General features: G+C 43.0%; 1 protein-coding gene across 1 annotated transcript; it reads right to left on the bottom strand.

Moving 5' to 3' along the window:
• Nucleotides 1-885: 885 nt before the first annotated feature.
• LOC138775203 (secretory carrier-associated membrane protein 2-like) lies at nucleotides 886-14,908 on the bottom strand. Its single transcript, XM_069955844.1, has 8 exons — nucleotides 14,821-14,908; nucleotides 14,432-14,518; nucleotides 13,128-13,239; nucleotides 5,908-6,036; nucleotides 4,990-5,152; nucleotides 4,031-4,132; nucleotides 3,835-3,952; nucleotides 886-2,867 (listed from the first exon to the last, which is right to left on the bottom strand). The coding sequence occupies exons 2-8, from the start codon at nucleotides 14,480-14,482 to the stop codon at nucleotides 2,721-2,723; spliced, it is 822 nt and encodes a 273-aa protein (XP_069811945.1). The 5' UTR covers nucleotides 14,483-14,518; nucleotides 14,821-14,908; the 3' UTR covers nucleotides 886-2,720.
• Between the last annotated feature and the right edge of the window lie 515 nt (nucleotides 14,909-15,423).

Raw genomic sequence — 15,423 nt, 5'->3', positions numbered from 1 at the left:
TTTCAGTGCTGCTCCGCTTCCTACTGCTCCTCCCAGGATGCCAGGAAAAGCTGGATCCAATCCAGAGAAACTTCTCTGTTTCCCAGGATTGGATCCAGCTTTTCCCCCGGCACCCGAGGGAGTGGAGAGGCACTGAAAGGCTGGCGTCTTGATTAGCGGAGGGCAGATCAATGTTGCTTTACTTAGTCAGTATATATAATAGTGCACTACTCACAGCTTTGCAGTCACTTGTTTAGACTTTATTTTACTTTTTGTTGCAGTAAAACTTGGGCTGTGTGCACATATCACTGGAGGTTTTGGCTTGGGCTGCTTCTCCTGACACAACTTTTCTTGGGGCGGATCCCTCTTAATCATGTGCATTGCCTATAATTTCTACCTGTTGTCTCAATAGCAGGAAACATTGAATAACTGGACAGATTGATTTCACCAAAGTGTAATTGACTTGAAGTTACATTGTCTGTGTTCCCGATTTAGTTTTTGTACTTTTTGAGCAGTAAAGTATTAGGTCCATCTCTGAATACATATATTGTATTAGGCCCCTCAGTGTCTGCTCCCATATAGTAGTTAGGCCCCCTCTGTGGCTTAATATACTATTAGGCCCCCTCTAAGTTGGGCCAACCTCTACAGCCCTTCATATAGTATTAGGCTGCCTCTGTACCCTATATAGAATTACCCTCTGTGCAGCACCCATGTGCCCTCTAGTATTATGGCCCACTATGCAGTTCCACCACTAGCGCTTGAGGTTCCTTGATAATTGTGGTCACCACATGGACTTTACATTGGCAACTCCAGGCTCTTACAACCACATGTAATAACAAATTCCTCATTACAATTACCAAGAAACATCAAAGCTGAATAGTTAAGAAACACAAAAGTACGCATAGGCCTTGTAGAAAATAGATTTATTTTGATTTTCACTCGTTAGGCACTGTAGGGGGAATAGTTAACATTATACACAGCTGGTGCAGTCATTTACATTTATTTAGTCTGTGACTTGTACCTATAAGGGTGCCTACACACGTACCGTATCGCTGCGTTTTTAACGCTGCGTTTTTTACATGCGCGTTTTGATTTTCACATGATTTTCATGTAAAAAACGCAGCGATAAAAACACAGCGATACGATACGTGTGAAGCTACCCTAAAAGTCCATCCACTGCTGCGGCGTAAACACTTAAACATCAATTTTATTCTGAATGGTGAGAAATCCTTACAAAAGAATATCCTGCCAGCATGGTAGGCCACAGACAGGAGTGCTTACAGGTAACAATCTGTGCACTTAATGGTGGTGTCACACAAAGCTTTGTGTGGCAGCTTTTAATTATTTTTTTGAGACAAATGCAGTTGTGAATTCAGAAGTAATGAGAAATATTGAGGAAGGCCTTACTCTTATCTTTCCTGCTGGAGCCACTTCAGACTTTGGCTCAACATGAAAAAAGCCCTCTTGCAAAAAAATGCTGCGAGTAACACCAGCCTTAAAGGGAATCTATCAGCAAGTTAGACATTCCTACTCTGCTGATTCAAATAGGGCATAAAACAGTGGGAATGAGGAAGCATACCTTCATTTTGTCCATGCACTGTGGTATTATAGAGAAAACCTTATATGTAAATGAGAGATCAGATGCACTGCGGGCGTCTCTTTACTCCTCACCAATCCGCCTGCCAGCTCCTGCAGAATAACTATTAAAGAACATTCATTTGACCTCTGCAGTGAATGGTGATGGAGAGGTGTTCTGTATAGAGATGAGCGAACCGGGTTCGGGTTCGAGTCCATCCGAACCCGAACGACTGGCATTTGATTAGTGGTGGCTGCTGAACTTGGATAAAGCTCTCAGGTTGTCGGGAAAACATGGATACAGCCAATTACTATACCCATGTTTTCCACATAGCCTTAGGGCTTTATCCAACTTCAGCAGCCACCGCTAATCAAATGCCGAAAGTTGGGGTTCGGGTGGACTCGAGCATGCTCCAGGTTCGCTCATCTCTAGTTCTGTATGAACTGGTGGGAGGGCAGACCAATGCACTGAAATGTAAAGGAATGCCACCAATGCACCCAAACCTCTAATATTTATAGTTATAAAAGTTAAGCTTTCCCCATAAAGCCACAGCAGACATAGCTAAAAATATATGTGTGGCCTCCCTGTCATCTGCCCTATTGGCAGGTTAGGATAGACAGAATGCCTTTAATATTTAAGAAGTATCATTCCTGGAATGGCCAGAGAGCTGAAATTAAATCTGAAGCGCCATCTTGTAGCCTCTAGTGAAAGAACACTGGTGCATAAAATGGCTTTTGCAGCAAACATAGAAATACGAGAGGAAACATATACAAGAGAGGAATCTACATATTTTACATCTCTGTCTCAACATAGAACAAGCACTTCATTACCACAGATTTGTGTTTTACAGACATATCATTCATTCCCCTTTCCAAATTAAAAAAAAAAAAAATCTGACAAAAATTCAGCCTCAAATAAAAAAGGTCAAGCATTAAGTAAATCCATTTTATGCCTAACTATATATTTATGTACATATATATGTAGAACTTCACAGTCTCTTGGTGGAAGTGGCATTATATGGAGTGCTGGGTACAACCACCAGAGCCATTACTGAGGCAACTGCTAAAGAAAGACAATGAGTTTCTTCTCTGGAGAAATAGGAAGAGGAGGGATAGGGGAAATAGTCAGAAGTGTATAAAAGGTTGAAGTAATGCAATCAAGATTCTCAGTTTGCCTGGAATGCCCCCCTAGCAGCCGAGGTGGCAGCTCCAGCAGCTGCATTTTGAACTGTGCGATTGGAAAAGATGCCCTGTGAAAACTCTTCCTGTGCTCTCTGGAAATTTGCACCTGTTCTGCGATACATTGAGTGAACCTGTAAGAAACATATATACATTAATGCAGGGAGCACTCCAAATAACAGAGCAAAACCACTCTTCAGTATTAGAGGGAGTATAAACCTAAAGGGGTTATCCAAAGACTATAACTTATCGGCAAACAAGATAGGGGATAATCCCTACATGACTGCCGAAGATAGCTGGCATACCTCGAGAAAGGGCCGGAAGGTACAAAGCGATAGTAGGCATGCAGGAGGTGGTGTGTGTCTGCTATTCCTGATGTGAGGTTTATTGGAATTTGCATATAGAAAAAATTTTATGGTAAGTGCCGCTGAAATACCTTGTTTTGTTTTAGGAAAGAACAGAGGGAGAATTCTAAAATGTGCAATACAAATCTGCAGAGATTTTGGTGTGGATGTAATCACAGACTGCACTGAAAGAAATAAAAGCTGCAAAGGATGGATTTTCCCTAAAGACTTCACTAAATCATTTGGGTGCAACAACAAGAAAACAAGCCCTGAAGGACATGGCATTTTTCATAGTAACACAGTGGGGGGGATTTATAAAACATGGTGTAAAGTGAAACTGGACCAGTTGCCCCTAGCAACCAATCAGATTCCACCTTTCATTCCTCACAGACTCTTTGGTTGCTAGGGGCAACTGAGCCAGTTTCACTTTACACCATGTTTGATAAATCTCCTCCACTGGGTGTAAAACTACCCAATCTCTGGTGGCAGCTGCAGACTAGGTCACCTTTAAAACAGGATGGAACAGATTTTCCATTCTGATGCATAGTGTTGCCACTGCCTTCTATTAGAACAGGACAGAAAAATGGAACCTGCATCATTTCTGTGCCCTGTTGCATCTTGTTATACTAGTAGGTTTACCGAACTAAAAAAAAAAATAAAGGTACAGAAAAATAAGATACATGACAAAATAAATCAGCTCAAATTAGCAGGCCTTTGTAATTTTATTGCAACATTACAAGCTTTATTGTAGATTTACCTTTTTGAGCAGGAACAGAGATAAGGCGGCACACACAGTAAAGAACGATGCCACAATCATCATTATCACAGCAACTGCAGTGTTAGTTTTTATCATGGCCAACGCTATTATCCAGCCACTGCAATGAAGCAAAAAGATGTGGGATAAGTAAGAAGGATGGCACAGAGGAGAACAATGGGAGGAACTTCAAACTTACCTGTCTCCCCAGTGAGGGATGCCAACCGCTTGTATGATATAAATGACGATTTGACAGAAGAAGATTAAGAAGAACACAAAGAAATTGAAGGAACTGTCTGTCCTGTAAAGAAATAGTGTGTCAGATTCAGACTTTATTACAATCTTAACATCTAATACTGACCTTTGGGACAGAGCCCTGTGGCTGCAAATGTTGGGTCACTGTCTGGCTACTTAGTAAGTTCCATATGGTATATATAAAAGGGTCAGTGCGCACCTATGCTGCAGCAGCAATGGTCCCTAAACATTTAAGAAGCACTAGTGCTTCTTCTAGGATACAGACTCCCATGTCAAGACTTACGCGCTGAATGGAACTATAAAAATCTAGATCTGTGGGAAAGGTTTCACAAAAGTTTATATGGGTTATATTAAAGTGTCACTGTCATTTGGGAAAACTTTTGAGAATAAAGACATGTCAAAAGTTTTGATCGGCCTGGGTCTGAGTGTTCAGATCTGTACCAATTGGGAGAAGAAGCTGGGAGAAGACCAGGGCTCCATAGACTTACATTATGAGACTGACTTTTTTTGTAACCTGGACTGATCAAAACTTTTGACATGTTTCTATGACATGTTTAAAGTTTTGACACTTTAAAAATGCATAAATGGGAAATATTTTTTTTATTAAGGAGTGCATGAGGATACACTGCTGGTGGGTTTATTATGTACCACCACCACCGATTTCATCTCAGAAGACTTTCCAGATTGTGTTAGCAGTGCCTTTTTTATGTACATACCAAGAATAAAAATAAAATGAAAAAATCCAATGTGTATGGCCACTTTCCAGGTGCCTTTGACACTTATGGAAAAGTGTACCTCAATATGTGGTAGCAGAGTTATTCTCTCTAACCTTTTCATGCTTAATTATATATATGTTGTATTTATAGACAAAACCGAGATTCCAAGGTCTGAAGAAAAATTTACCTGAATGCTTTGTAGATTGGCCGGTACCAGCATATGAAGGCACAAGGTGTAAACAATATAAACCACAAGATGGATAAGCCAAAATCGACACCACCAGTCTCAGCGTTAGCGGTGAAGTATGCCAAGCAAGCCAGAAGGTTAAGCAGAAGTGTGACAGAGTGAACTAGAGAAAGAATCACAGTATTAATTCCAATATACAATAATATAGGTATCATCATGTTACATTTCTGTACAGCAGCCACACTGCCCATTTCTGGGCTCACAGCACACACACCAACAGGATGAGGGATCATCTCAAATACAATAAAAAGGTCATATAATATATGATTTTATTTTTTGTGCACACTTGTAAATGTGTTTTGAGGCGAAACAGTTACTTCCTGATGTAGATTTTAGCCTGTAAGTGGATTAGCCCCATTTACTGGGTGTAATTCCATGTTTAAAAAAAAAGATCTGTGAAGAATTTTTGCAATAGAAAAATCTATTGGCTGGATATACCTTATTATCTATAGAAAAACCCTATCAGGGGAAACAATGTAGTAACGTAATGTAACAATGTAAGTAAGACCTTCAAACCCCCATTCCCTAGTACTGTGACAACTCCATCATAAAGGTTCCTTGTGTAAACCCAGCATAAGTGCCAGTTCACACGGAGTAAAATCGTCGGAATCCTGCGGCTCGCGTGCCTCTGCTTCCGCGGATCTACGCTTAAAGAATTGACATGGAGTGGCGTAAGCCGTCCCAATGAAACAGACGGCGGACGGGATTCTGACGATTTTACTCTATGTGAACTGGCCCTAAAAGAATAATAAAGTTTACAACACAAGACTTTTATATCACTACGGAGATTGTGATAAATTCTTTTTCTAAGGCATTTACAGGTATGTGTCACTACCCCATTCCCAGCTAGATACTTACACATCCATAGGTAATACAGCATTTTACAAGTGCGCTGAAAATCTGCTGGGATGTCTGCAGAGAAGTCCTGATAGAAGCATGGTTTAATGGGGCACTTAGAAGGAAGAGGAGGCCAGTTATTCTGTCTTACTGTAGAAAGGGAGAAAGCATGTCAGGCAGACTTATTATATTGCTTACAGGGGTTATCCAGCTTTTAAAATTAATGCACTATTCTTAGTAACATCAACACTATATTGGTGGTGTGTCGAACGGGACCTAAGTAGGTAAGTATTGGTTATTTTTTTATTTTTGGCACACCCCCGGCAACAACTTTTATACAGTGGGGAAATAAGTATTTGATATACTGCAGATTTTCCCACCTACAAAGTATGAAGAGCTCTGCAAGTTTCATCGTAGGTAGACTTCACCTGTAAGAGACAGGATCTATAGAGAAAAGTTAAGAATCAAGCAATGTAATTTTCTGGAAATAATTATTTAGGATTTCTGAAAAACAGAACTTACTATTTGGTACAGAAACCTTTGTTTGCAATTATAGAGGTCAGATGTTTCCTGTAGTTCTTGACCAAGTTTGCAGACACTTCAGCTGGGATTTCGTCCCATTCCTCCATACAGATCTTCTATAGATCTCTTAAGATTCCAGGCTGTAACATCCAGTTTCAGCTCCCTCCAAATATTTTCTATTGGGTTCAGGTCTGGAGACTGGTTAGGCCACTCCAGAACCATGAAATGCTTCTTATGGAGCCACTCCTTGGCTGGCCTGGCTGTGTGCTTCAGATCATTGTCATGCTGGAAGAACCTGCCACGGCTAATCTTTAATGCTCTTTAATGCTCTTTAATGCTTACTTAAGGAAGGAGGTTGTTGGCCAAAATCTCGCAATACATGGCCCCCATCCATCCTCTCTTTAATACACTGCAGTCATTCTGTCCCCTTTGCAGAAAAGCACCACCAAAGTGTGAGGTTTCTACCACCATGCTTCATGTGTTCTTGGGGGTTGTACTGATCCTACTCCCTCCAAACATGAAGAGTGGAGTTCATCCCAAAATAGTTCTATTTTGGCCTCATCTGACCACGTTACCTTCTCCCATGCCTCCTTCTGGATCATGTAGATCAGACCTGGGCATTGTGCGTCCCACGGGCCACATCTAGCCCTTTAAAGGGACAGTGTCACATTTTTGAAAAAATTTTAATAAAAGGTAATAAGAAAAAATAGGTGTTTTGCATTTTTTTTTTTTTGCATAGGGCTTGAGTGTCTTTTAATCAAATGAATGTATGCACAGGGGGCTGCCATTTTAATAGTGTCTGTGTGTGACGTCATTTCACGACACACACACAGACACTATACGGCACCTCCATAACATTAGAGTGAACCGACGGAGTCCGTCTGGTTCACTTAAACTGGAGGCTCCGTCGCTGTGTACTGCACATGTGCATAGACATGTGCAGTACACAGCTGAATTAACTGGGGCGGGGTGGCGGCGCCATTTTTTTGAAGTCCCTGCCCAGCAAGAGGAACGAGGACAGGGGAGGAGAGAAACCGCACAGAGAGTAGACAGGAGAGCTCTGTGCAGCTCTCTCCCCTCCCTAGCCTCCCCAAACAGTGTCGGACTGGCCCGCGGACCGCTCCCACTAACCTTCCAGCAGACCAGCCAGGGGTGGGCTGGATAGGACGGTCCCCCCCAGTACAGTTACGGGGATGCGGTGAGCTTTCGGCACGGACAGGCTGTAATACACCGGCCCGGAAGCTCACAGCTGCTGCCCCTCAGTGCCCGGACTTCTCTCCTGCTCGGCGACCACGTGACATCGCGACGCTGCAGAGCAGGAGAGAAGTCCGGTAACCGAGGGGCAGCAGCTGTGAGCTTCCGGGCCGGTGTATTACAGCCTGTCCGTGCCGAAAGCTCACCGCATCCACTGTACTGCGGGGAACCAGCCTGCCTCTACTGCGCCTCCTCCCTGTGCCCCACGTAAGCTTCTCCCCTGTCACTCCAGCCTCCCTTCACATCAGCTTCCTCCTGGCACCCCAGCCTCTCTCCCCCCCCTGTCACCCCAGCCTCTCTCCCCCCCCTGTCACCCCAGCCTCTCTCCCCCCCTGTCACCCCAGCCTCTCTCCCCCCCCTGTCACCCCAGCCTCTCCCCCCCCCCCTGTCACCCCAGCCTCTCTCCCCCCCCCCTGGCACCCCAGCCTGTCACCCCAGCCTCTTTCCCCCCCTGTCACCCCAGCCTCTCTCCCCCCTGTCACCCCAGCCTCTCTCCCCCCTGTCACCCCCAGCCTCTCTCCCCCCTGTCACCCCAGCCTCTCTCCCCCCTGTCACCTCAGCCTCTCTCCCCCCTGTCACCCCAGCCTCTCTCCCCCCCCCCTGTCACCCCAGCCTCTCTCCCCCCCCCCTGTCACCCCAGCCTCTCTCCCCCCCCCCCTGTCACCCCAGCCTCTCTCCCCCCTGTCACCCCAGCCTCTCTCCCCCCCCCCTGTCACCCCAGCCTCTCTCCCCCCCCCCCTGTCACCCCAGCCTCTCTCCCCCCCCCTGGCACCCCAGCCTCTCTCCCCCCCCCGTCTCCCCAGCCTCTCTCCCCCCTGTCACCCCAGCCTCTCTCCCCCCCCCCTGTCACCCCAGCCTCTCTCCCCCCCCCCCTGTCACCCCAGCCTCTCTCCCCCCCCCCTGTCACCCCAGCCTCTCTCCCCCCCCCGTCTCCCCAGCCTCTCTCCCCCCTGTCACCTTAGCCTCTCTCCCCCCTGTCACTCCAGCCTCTCCCCCCTGTCACAGCAATAGCCTGTACTCTCCTCTGTGTGTGTGTGTGTGTGTGTGTGTGTGTGTGTGTGTGTGTGTGTGTATGTATGTGTATATATATATATATATATATATATATATATATATATATATATATATATATACACACACAGAGGAGAGTACAGGCTATTGCTCTCTGGTGTCAGCAGTGTCACACGTTATATGGGTAAAGGAGGTGTGTATGTGTGTGTGTATATATATATATATATATATATATATATATATATATATATATATATAAAAACAGTAGAGGGCTTCAAAACAGGGCTAGACAATTTCTTAGAGCAAAATAATATAAATGCATATGTATAGAACCTATCACCCCTCCCCCTTCCCTGTGTCCATCCCCTCCTTGGTTGAACTTGATGGACATGTGTCTTTTTTCAACCGTATATATATATATATATATATAGAGCAATAGGCTGTACTTTCCTGTATGTGTGTGTGTATATCCTCTGTGTAACGTGTGACACTGCTGACACCAGAGAGAAATAGCCTGTACTTTCCTGTATGTGTGTATGTATACACATACACACACAGGAAAGTACAGGCTATTGCTCTCTGGTGTCAGCAGTGTCACACGTTACACAGAGGATATACACACATACAGGAAAGTACAGGCTATTGCTCCCTGGTTTCAGCAGTGTCACACGTTACATGGGTAGAGGAGGTGTGTATGTGTGTGTATATATTATATATTTATATATATATATATATATATATATATATATATATATATATATATATATATATATATATATATATATATATATAGTTACATAGTTAATACGGTTGAAAAAAGACACATGTCCATCAAGTTCAACCAAGGAGGGGATGGACACAGGGAAGGGGGAGGGGTGATAGGTTCTATACATATGCATTTATATTATTTTGCTCTAAGAACTTGTCTAGCCCTGTTTTGAAGCCCTCTACTGTTTATATATATATATATATATATATATATATATATATATATATATATATATACACAGTGGTGCCTTGGATTACGAGCATTATTCGTTCCGGGACCGTGCTTGTAATCCAAATCCGCTCTTAAACCAAAGCAAAATTTCCCATAAGAAATCATAGAAATGCAGACAATTGGTTCCACACCCCAAAAATAATGATTTATTATTCTGAACAACAGGTAAATCTAATAAAACAAACATTCAGAAACAGCAGAATATGTGATATTATAAGTTACTGTACAGTAATAGAGAGGATGGAAAACACAAGGGCTGACAGAGACTGCAGAGAGCATGAAGGAATGAGCAGGGCAGATGTGGGCACATACATGCAGCACTCTCTGTCCGGGGAGAGAGAAGTTACAGCTATGGAGAGATTACCTCCACAGTCCTGTCCCCTGATGTAAGCCCCAGCCTGGAGTGGATCAGCTATGATTTGGAAGGTGAGGGAGACTTCCTGGGTTGGAGTACAGTGCTGTAGACCCCGCTATGCAGACCATGCCCCTCCCCCACTCCCCCTCCCCCCCAGCACAGGGAGCTCTTAAACCAAAGCAATGCTCTTAAACCAAGTCACAATTTTTAAAAACTGTGAGCTCTTAAACCAAAACGCTCTTAAACCAAGTTACTATTAAACCAAGGTAACACTATATTATATATATATATATATATATATATATATATATATATATACACATACACACACACACACACAGGAAAGTACAGGCTATTGCTCTCTGGTGTCAGCAGTGTCACACGTTACACAGAGGTGTGTGCATATATATATATATATATATATATATATATATATATATATATATATATATATATACACACACACACACACACATACACACCTCCTCTACCCATGTAACGTGTGACACTGCTGACACCAGAGAGCAATAGCCTGTACTCTCCTGTATTACATACCCTCTACATGTGGAATGTATGACATGAGCTGTCTGTATAAGTGTAACAACAATACTATGTGCATGCGGGGGATGGGCGGTGAGAAGTTTGGGAGATGAGTGTGAGCAGGCGAGCTGTCTGAGGTTCTGCAGCAGGTTGAGGTGTATTAGGAGGTTCTGCAGCAGTTGAGGTTTATTATGAAAGGCTAGGGACACACTTGTATATGTGTACTGCTGTGCAGACAACAACAAAATGGCGCTGCCCAGCAGTACACATAATAGCACCTTTCCCCTCTTTGTTTCCCCTGTGAAAAGAGGAGGGAGGTGATGATGTCACAGCAGTTGAGCAGAGACTGCCTCTTTTTTTCAGCAGCCGGCTTTCAGGCTGCTTTTACCAGCAGTTTCCTGGTGGAGCTCCCCCTGGTGGTCATCACTGGGAAATATGGAAAATTAGATTGTTAATTTTTCATATTTCCTTAGATGTAAAAAAAATGAAAACCACATATAAATTAACAAAAAAAAATAACAAATTCAGTTCTAACACTTTCAAAAAATTTTTTAACTTTGCGACACATTCCCTTTAACTAGTACTGACCGGCCTGCATGAGATTGATAAGCTCAGTGTCAGCAGCACTCTAAACATTAAGTTTTGAGGCCCCATGAATCCATGTCATACAGAATTAATAAAGCCCCAAAAAGTAATGTCCCCTGCTCTCCCTGCCTGGTGTAGACCCCTGGTGTTCATTCTCCCAGCTCACTGACACACAGTGGTTGGGCAGTGCTACTGTAGTGGTTGCAAAAGCCGCCCTGAGAACGGAGTTATATTAGTCTGGCCCTCTAAAACCATTCCAATTTCTCATGTGGCTCCATGGGAAAATTAATTGCCCGACCACGATCTATATGGTCACTGGTGAACTTCGAACAGGCCTGGTCATATGGTAGCGTGAGCAGGGGGACCTTGCATACCCAGCAGGATTTCAACCCATGACAGCATAGTGTGTTACAAATGGTAATCTTTGAGACTGTTGTCCCAGCTCTCTTCAGGTGATTGACCAGGTCCTCCCATGCAGTTTTGGGTTGATTCTTGACCTTTCAGAATGATTCTTACCCTATGGACAAGAACTTCCATGGAGCCTCAAGACTGTGTTTAAGTCATCTTGTGTTTCCTCCATTTTCTAATAACTGTGCCAACAGTTGTCACCTCATCACCAAGCTGCTTGCCTATTGTCCTGTAGCCCATCTTAGCCTTATGCAAGTCTACAATTTTATTCCTGTGTCCTTAGGGTGCCTTTACACAAAGTTTTATCTGACAGATTATTAAAGCCAACGCCAGGAATGGATTTGAAAAGTGGAGGAGTCTCAGTCTTTCCTTTATGACCTGATCTCTGTTTATAGTCTGTTCCTGGCTTTGGCTTAAAAAACAAAACAAAAAAAAAACAAAAAACTGTCAGATAAATCTTTCTGGGTAAAGGCACCCTTAGACAGCTCTTTGGTCTTGGCCATTGTGAAGAGGATGGAGTGTGACTGACTGAATAAGTGTGTGTGGACAGGTGCTTTTTTATACAGATAATGGGGGAGATTTATCAAACTGGTGTAAAGTAGAATTGTCTTAGTTGCCCCTAGCAACCAATCAGATTCTGCTTTTCATTCCTTAGATGCTTTGAATAATGAAAGGTGGAATTTGATTGATTGCTAGGGGCAACTAAGACAATTCTACTTTACACCAGCTTGAAAAATCTCCCCTAATGAGTTCAAACAGGTGCAAATAATACACGTAATGAACGCAGAGTAGGAGAAGTAGGAGAAACAGAATTCTTGCTGGTATTTATTTCATGCAAAATTTGCAAATTCATTTACAAATCATAAAATGTGATTTTCTGGATTTTTTTAAAATAGATTCTGTCTCTCACAGTTGAAATGTACCTATAGTAAAAATTACAGACCACTCCATTGTTTGTAGGTGAACAATTTGCAAAGTTAGCAGTGTATCAAATACTTATTTTCCCCACTGTAAATCTCAAAATACCCCTTTAATCGCCTTAATGACCAGCAAAAGCTTTTGTCAGCGGAGCAGGAACAGCCTGGCACCGGTCTCCTGTGCCGGACATCATGGAATCTTGGTTGTTGCATGATAATATGGCTCTTGCTTTAACATAAAGCAACAGAAAAACCTTGGATCCTTGTAGTTTACATCCTGGATAAAGTAAGTGGTTGAACTATGAAGGCAGCATCTAAGTTTTCTGGGCATCTGTCACCCAAACAACATGATGGCCACAATTTGGATAGGTTTCAATGACAGGAGGGGGCCTATTGAAGACCCCCCCCCCCAGTATGTGAAGTATTTGCACCTATCAGGCCATGTCATTGGCCAAGGAAAATTGTCCCCTAAATTAACAAAAAACAGCTGCATGTGTGTAGGCAGAGCTGCAATATTTTTCAAAACCAGAAAAAAAATAGAAAGAAAAGAAGATGAGTGGCAGCTGACATAATATTTATAAAAAAGGGCCTATGCAACACATTGCACAAAATCATAGCAGCTCACACCCTGAAACCTCTGTATACTCACAGTTAATATTTACATTCCTTGTTTCTTGTTCTTTCCTTTCAAGCTCAGCTGCTTTCCTGTCTAGCTCCTCTTGCTGCTGCAGGAGGCTGGCTTGTGCTGCTGCTGCTACTGCCTTCGAGAAAGAGGGAAAGAATGAACATAAAACCTCTACTCCAGATATTTCACAGTCATGTAAACATCTACTGCAGACTGTATGGTACCAGAAGTGGTGATAAACAAGGGTTTAATAATAAAAAGAAAATGCTAACAGTTTGTGTTGCTGATTGCCCACTGGCTAACTAGGGTGTGCATGAGCCTATTGTGTGACCCCCAGACCGCAAGGGTGGGGGACAACTTCATGTAGTGCAGCTGCTCCAGCATGTAGGGTGAGCATGACTTCTACAGAGTCCTCTGCCAATCTAAGAAAGGGGAAAGCTGAATTTGCAAGATTTCTCTTCTGTTATGGAGCAACTGTGGTATTTTCAATAACAGTCAGTTTTTTTGCCACAATATCCACTATTTGCATAGTTGATTATGCATAATAATAGTGTTCTCCTTTTACACAAATGCAATGTCATTTTGGTTCCCCCTCCAAGATGATGATGATGATGACACTCTAATCGTCTAATGGCAAACTTATAGTTAAATAGGGTCTGCGGTCACAAGCTTTATACTTCTATGCTACAGAGTCACTGCACAACAGAGCAGAGAGGCACAAAGTGGGGAACAAGACAGTACACTGGAGGAGCTAGCAGATGCTAGGTGACGATTGGTGTTTATTATTTAATTTTTCCCCCACAGCGGAGCTGATACTATATGAGGACTGCAGGAGAGGGAGGCTAATGGTAAATGGGGACAGCAGAGGAAGGCAAATTCTGCACACTGTGCCATCTATCCTAAGGCTGGCCCTGTGTGTGATATGCAGCTATGTGCAGGCATGTAAACAAAAGATGTAGTGATTCTCAGTGTAAAGCCTATTTAAATGAGTAATGGGCAGAGATGTCTAAAGTCTGCTCCCCACATACTTTCCTAAGGATAAATACTGTACATTAATACTAAGCATTAACACTTATCCCAGAAAACTCCTTTAACGTTCGTTCACAGAAGAGATTCTACAATGTCCAGTGGTCAATTTCCACACTACTGCTGCCGGTTACTTTTTTTTGTACTTTCTAAAAGGTTACTTACATACACTAGGGGTCCACACAACATGGCTAGTAGGACAGTGATCATCTCTCTGTCTCTGACACTTGCAGTGCAAATGTGGGAGCCAACCAGCCTACACAGTCCCGTCTCTTTCACCAAAATAATTAAACAACATGTACCTGCGGAGATGGCTCCACAGATGGCTGTAAAACAGCAGGCTGAGAAGGCATCACGGGCTGTACCGGCACAGTTTTCTGATTTGTTGTCTGTAAGCAAACAATTTATAGAAATTAACAAATTAAATAATCACAAACAATATTAATTGGATTTAGGAGGGAACAGTTGTCTGTAAAACTGCACACAACAGTGTATAACGTGACTAGCTAGGCAGTCCCAACATACTTTGCATATATAGAAATGGATCATACTGCATAAGACATCACGTCACAGATGGCTAACAAAATTAAGTAAGCACATGAGAGTAATAAGTGACTGCATAGAACCAGCTCACAAGGCAAGCTCTTCCTTGTAATGTGGGAATGGGCAGAACAACATTACTGATACCCACCAAGCGAGAATTTTCAGAAAAAGGGTTAAATTCTTCAACAGTCCCATGGCTGCCGCTGGTGATTTGTGTCACTGCAGGATCCTATAAAAAGGAAAGAAAATATGTAAACCATGTTGGATAAAAAACTAAATCATAACGCACATGACATCACCACCACAGGTTATATCCTAGCAGCGGATGCTGCTACATGCAAAATAGGTGTTTTTCCCCACTTCCGGCACGACAGTTAAGTTATAGGTAACAAGGGAAGACCTCTCATAGCCTGCCGGTGTCTACACTGGAACATTGTTATGACAGTGGAAATACATCACAGCTAGTGATGAGCAAGTAGTATTTGATCGACAACGAGACAGTATTCAGACAGGCAGGCAGTGCAGGGTGAGAAATAGGCTGTAGTTGGTCTACTGGAGAGATAGGGCCCTATTACACGGGACGATTATCGTGTAAAAAATCGTTATATTGCAGGCAACGATCGAAAAATCGTTCGTATGTCTTTGATTTAGATCTGTACCTAAAATTATCGTTAATTGTTTCGCTAATCGTCCGCTGTAATTCCACGTTTATTCGCTCAAGTTCCGCATTTTTTTCACTAGTCATTCAGTG

Source organism: Dendropsophus ebraccatus, unplaced genomic scaffold (genome assembly GCF_027789765.1).
Source record: "Dendropsophus ebraccatus isolate aDenEbr1 unplaced genomic scaffold, aDenEbr1.pat pat_scaffold_1401_ctg1, whole genome shotgun sequence".
NCBI lineage: Eukaryota > Metazoa > Chordata > Amphibia > Anura > Hylidae > Dendropsophus > Dendropsophus ebraccatus.
This window is presented reverse-complemented; position numbering and strand designations above follow the sequence as displayed.

Excerpts from the sequence above, each read along its gene's own strand:
- LOC138775203 (XM_069955844.1), bottom strand. The coding sequence starts at position 14,482 with ATGCCTTCTCAGCCTGCTGTTTTACAGCCATCTGTGGAGCCATCTCCG. Across the intron at positions 6,037-13,127 it reads AAGGAATGTAAATATTAACT|TAAGACAGAATAACTGGCCT; the intron begins GTGAGTATACAG and ends CCCTTTCTACAG. Across the intron at positions 3,953-4,030 it reads ATCCCTCACTGGGGAGACAG|TGGCTGGATAATAGCGTTGG; the intron begins GTAAGTTTGAAG and ends GCTTCATTGCAG.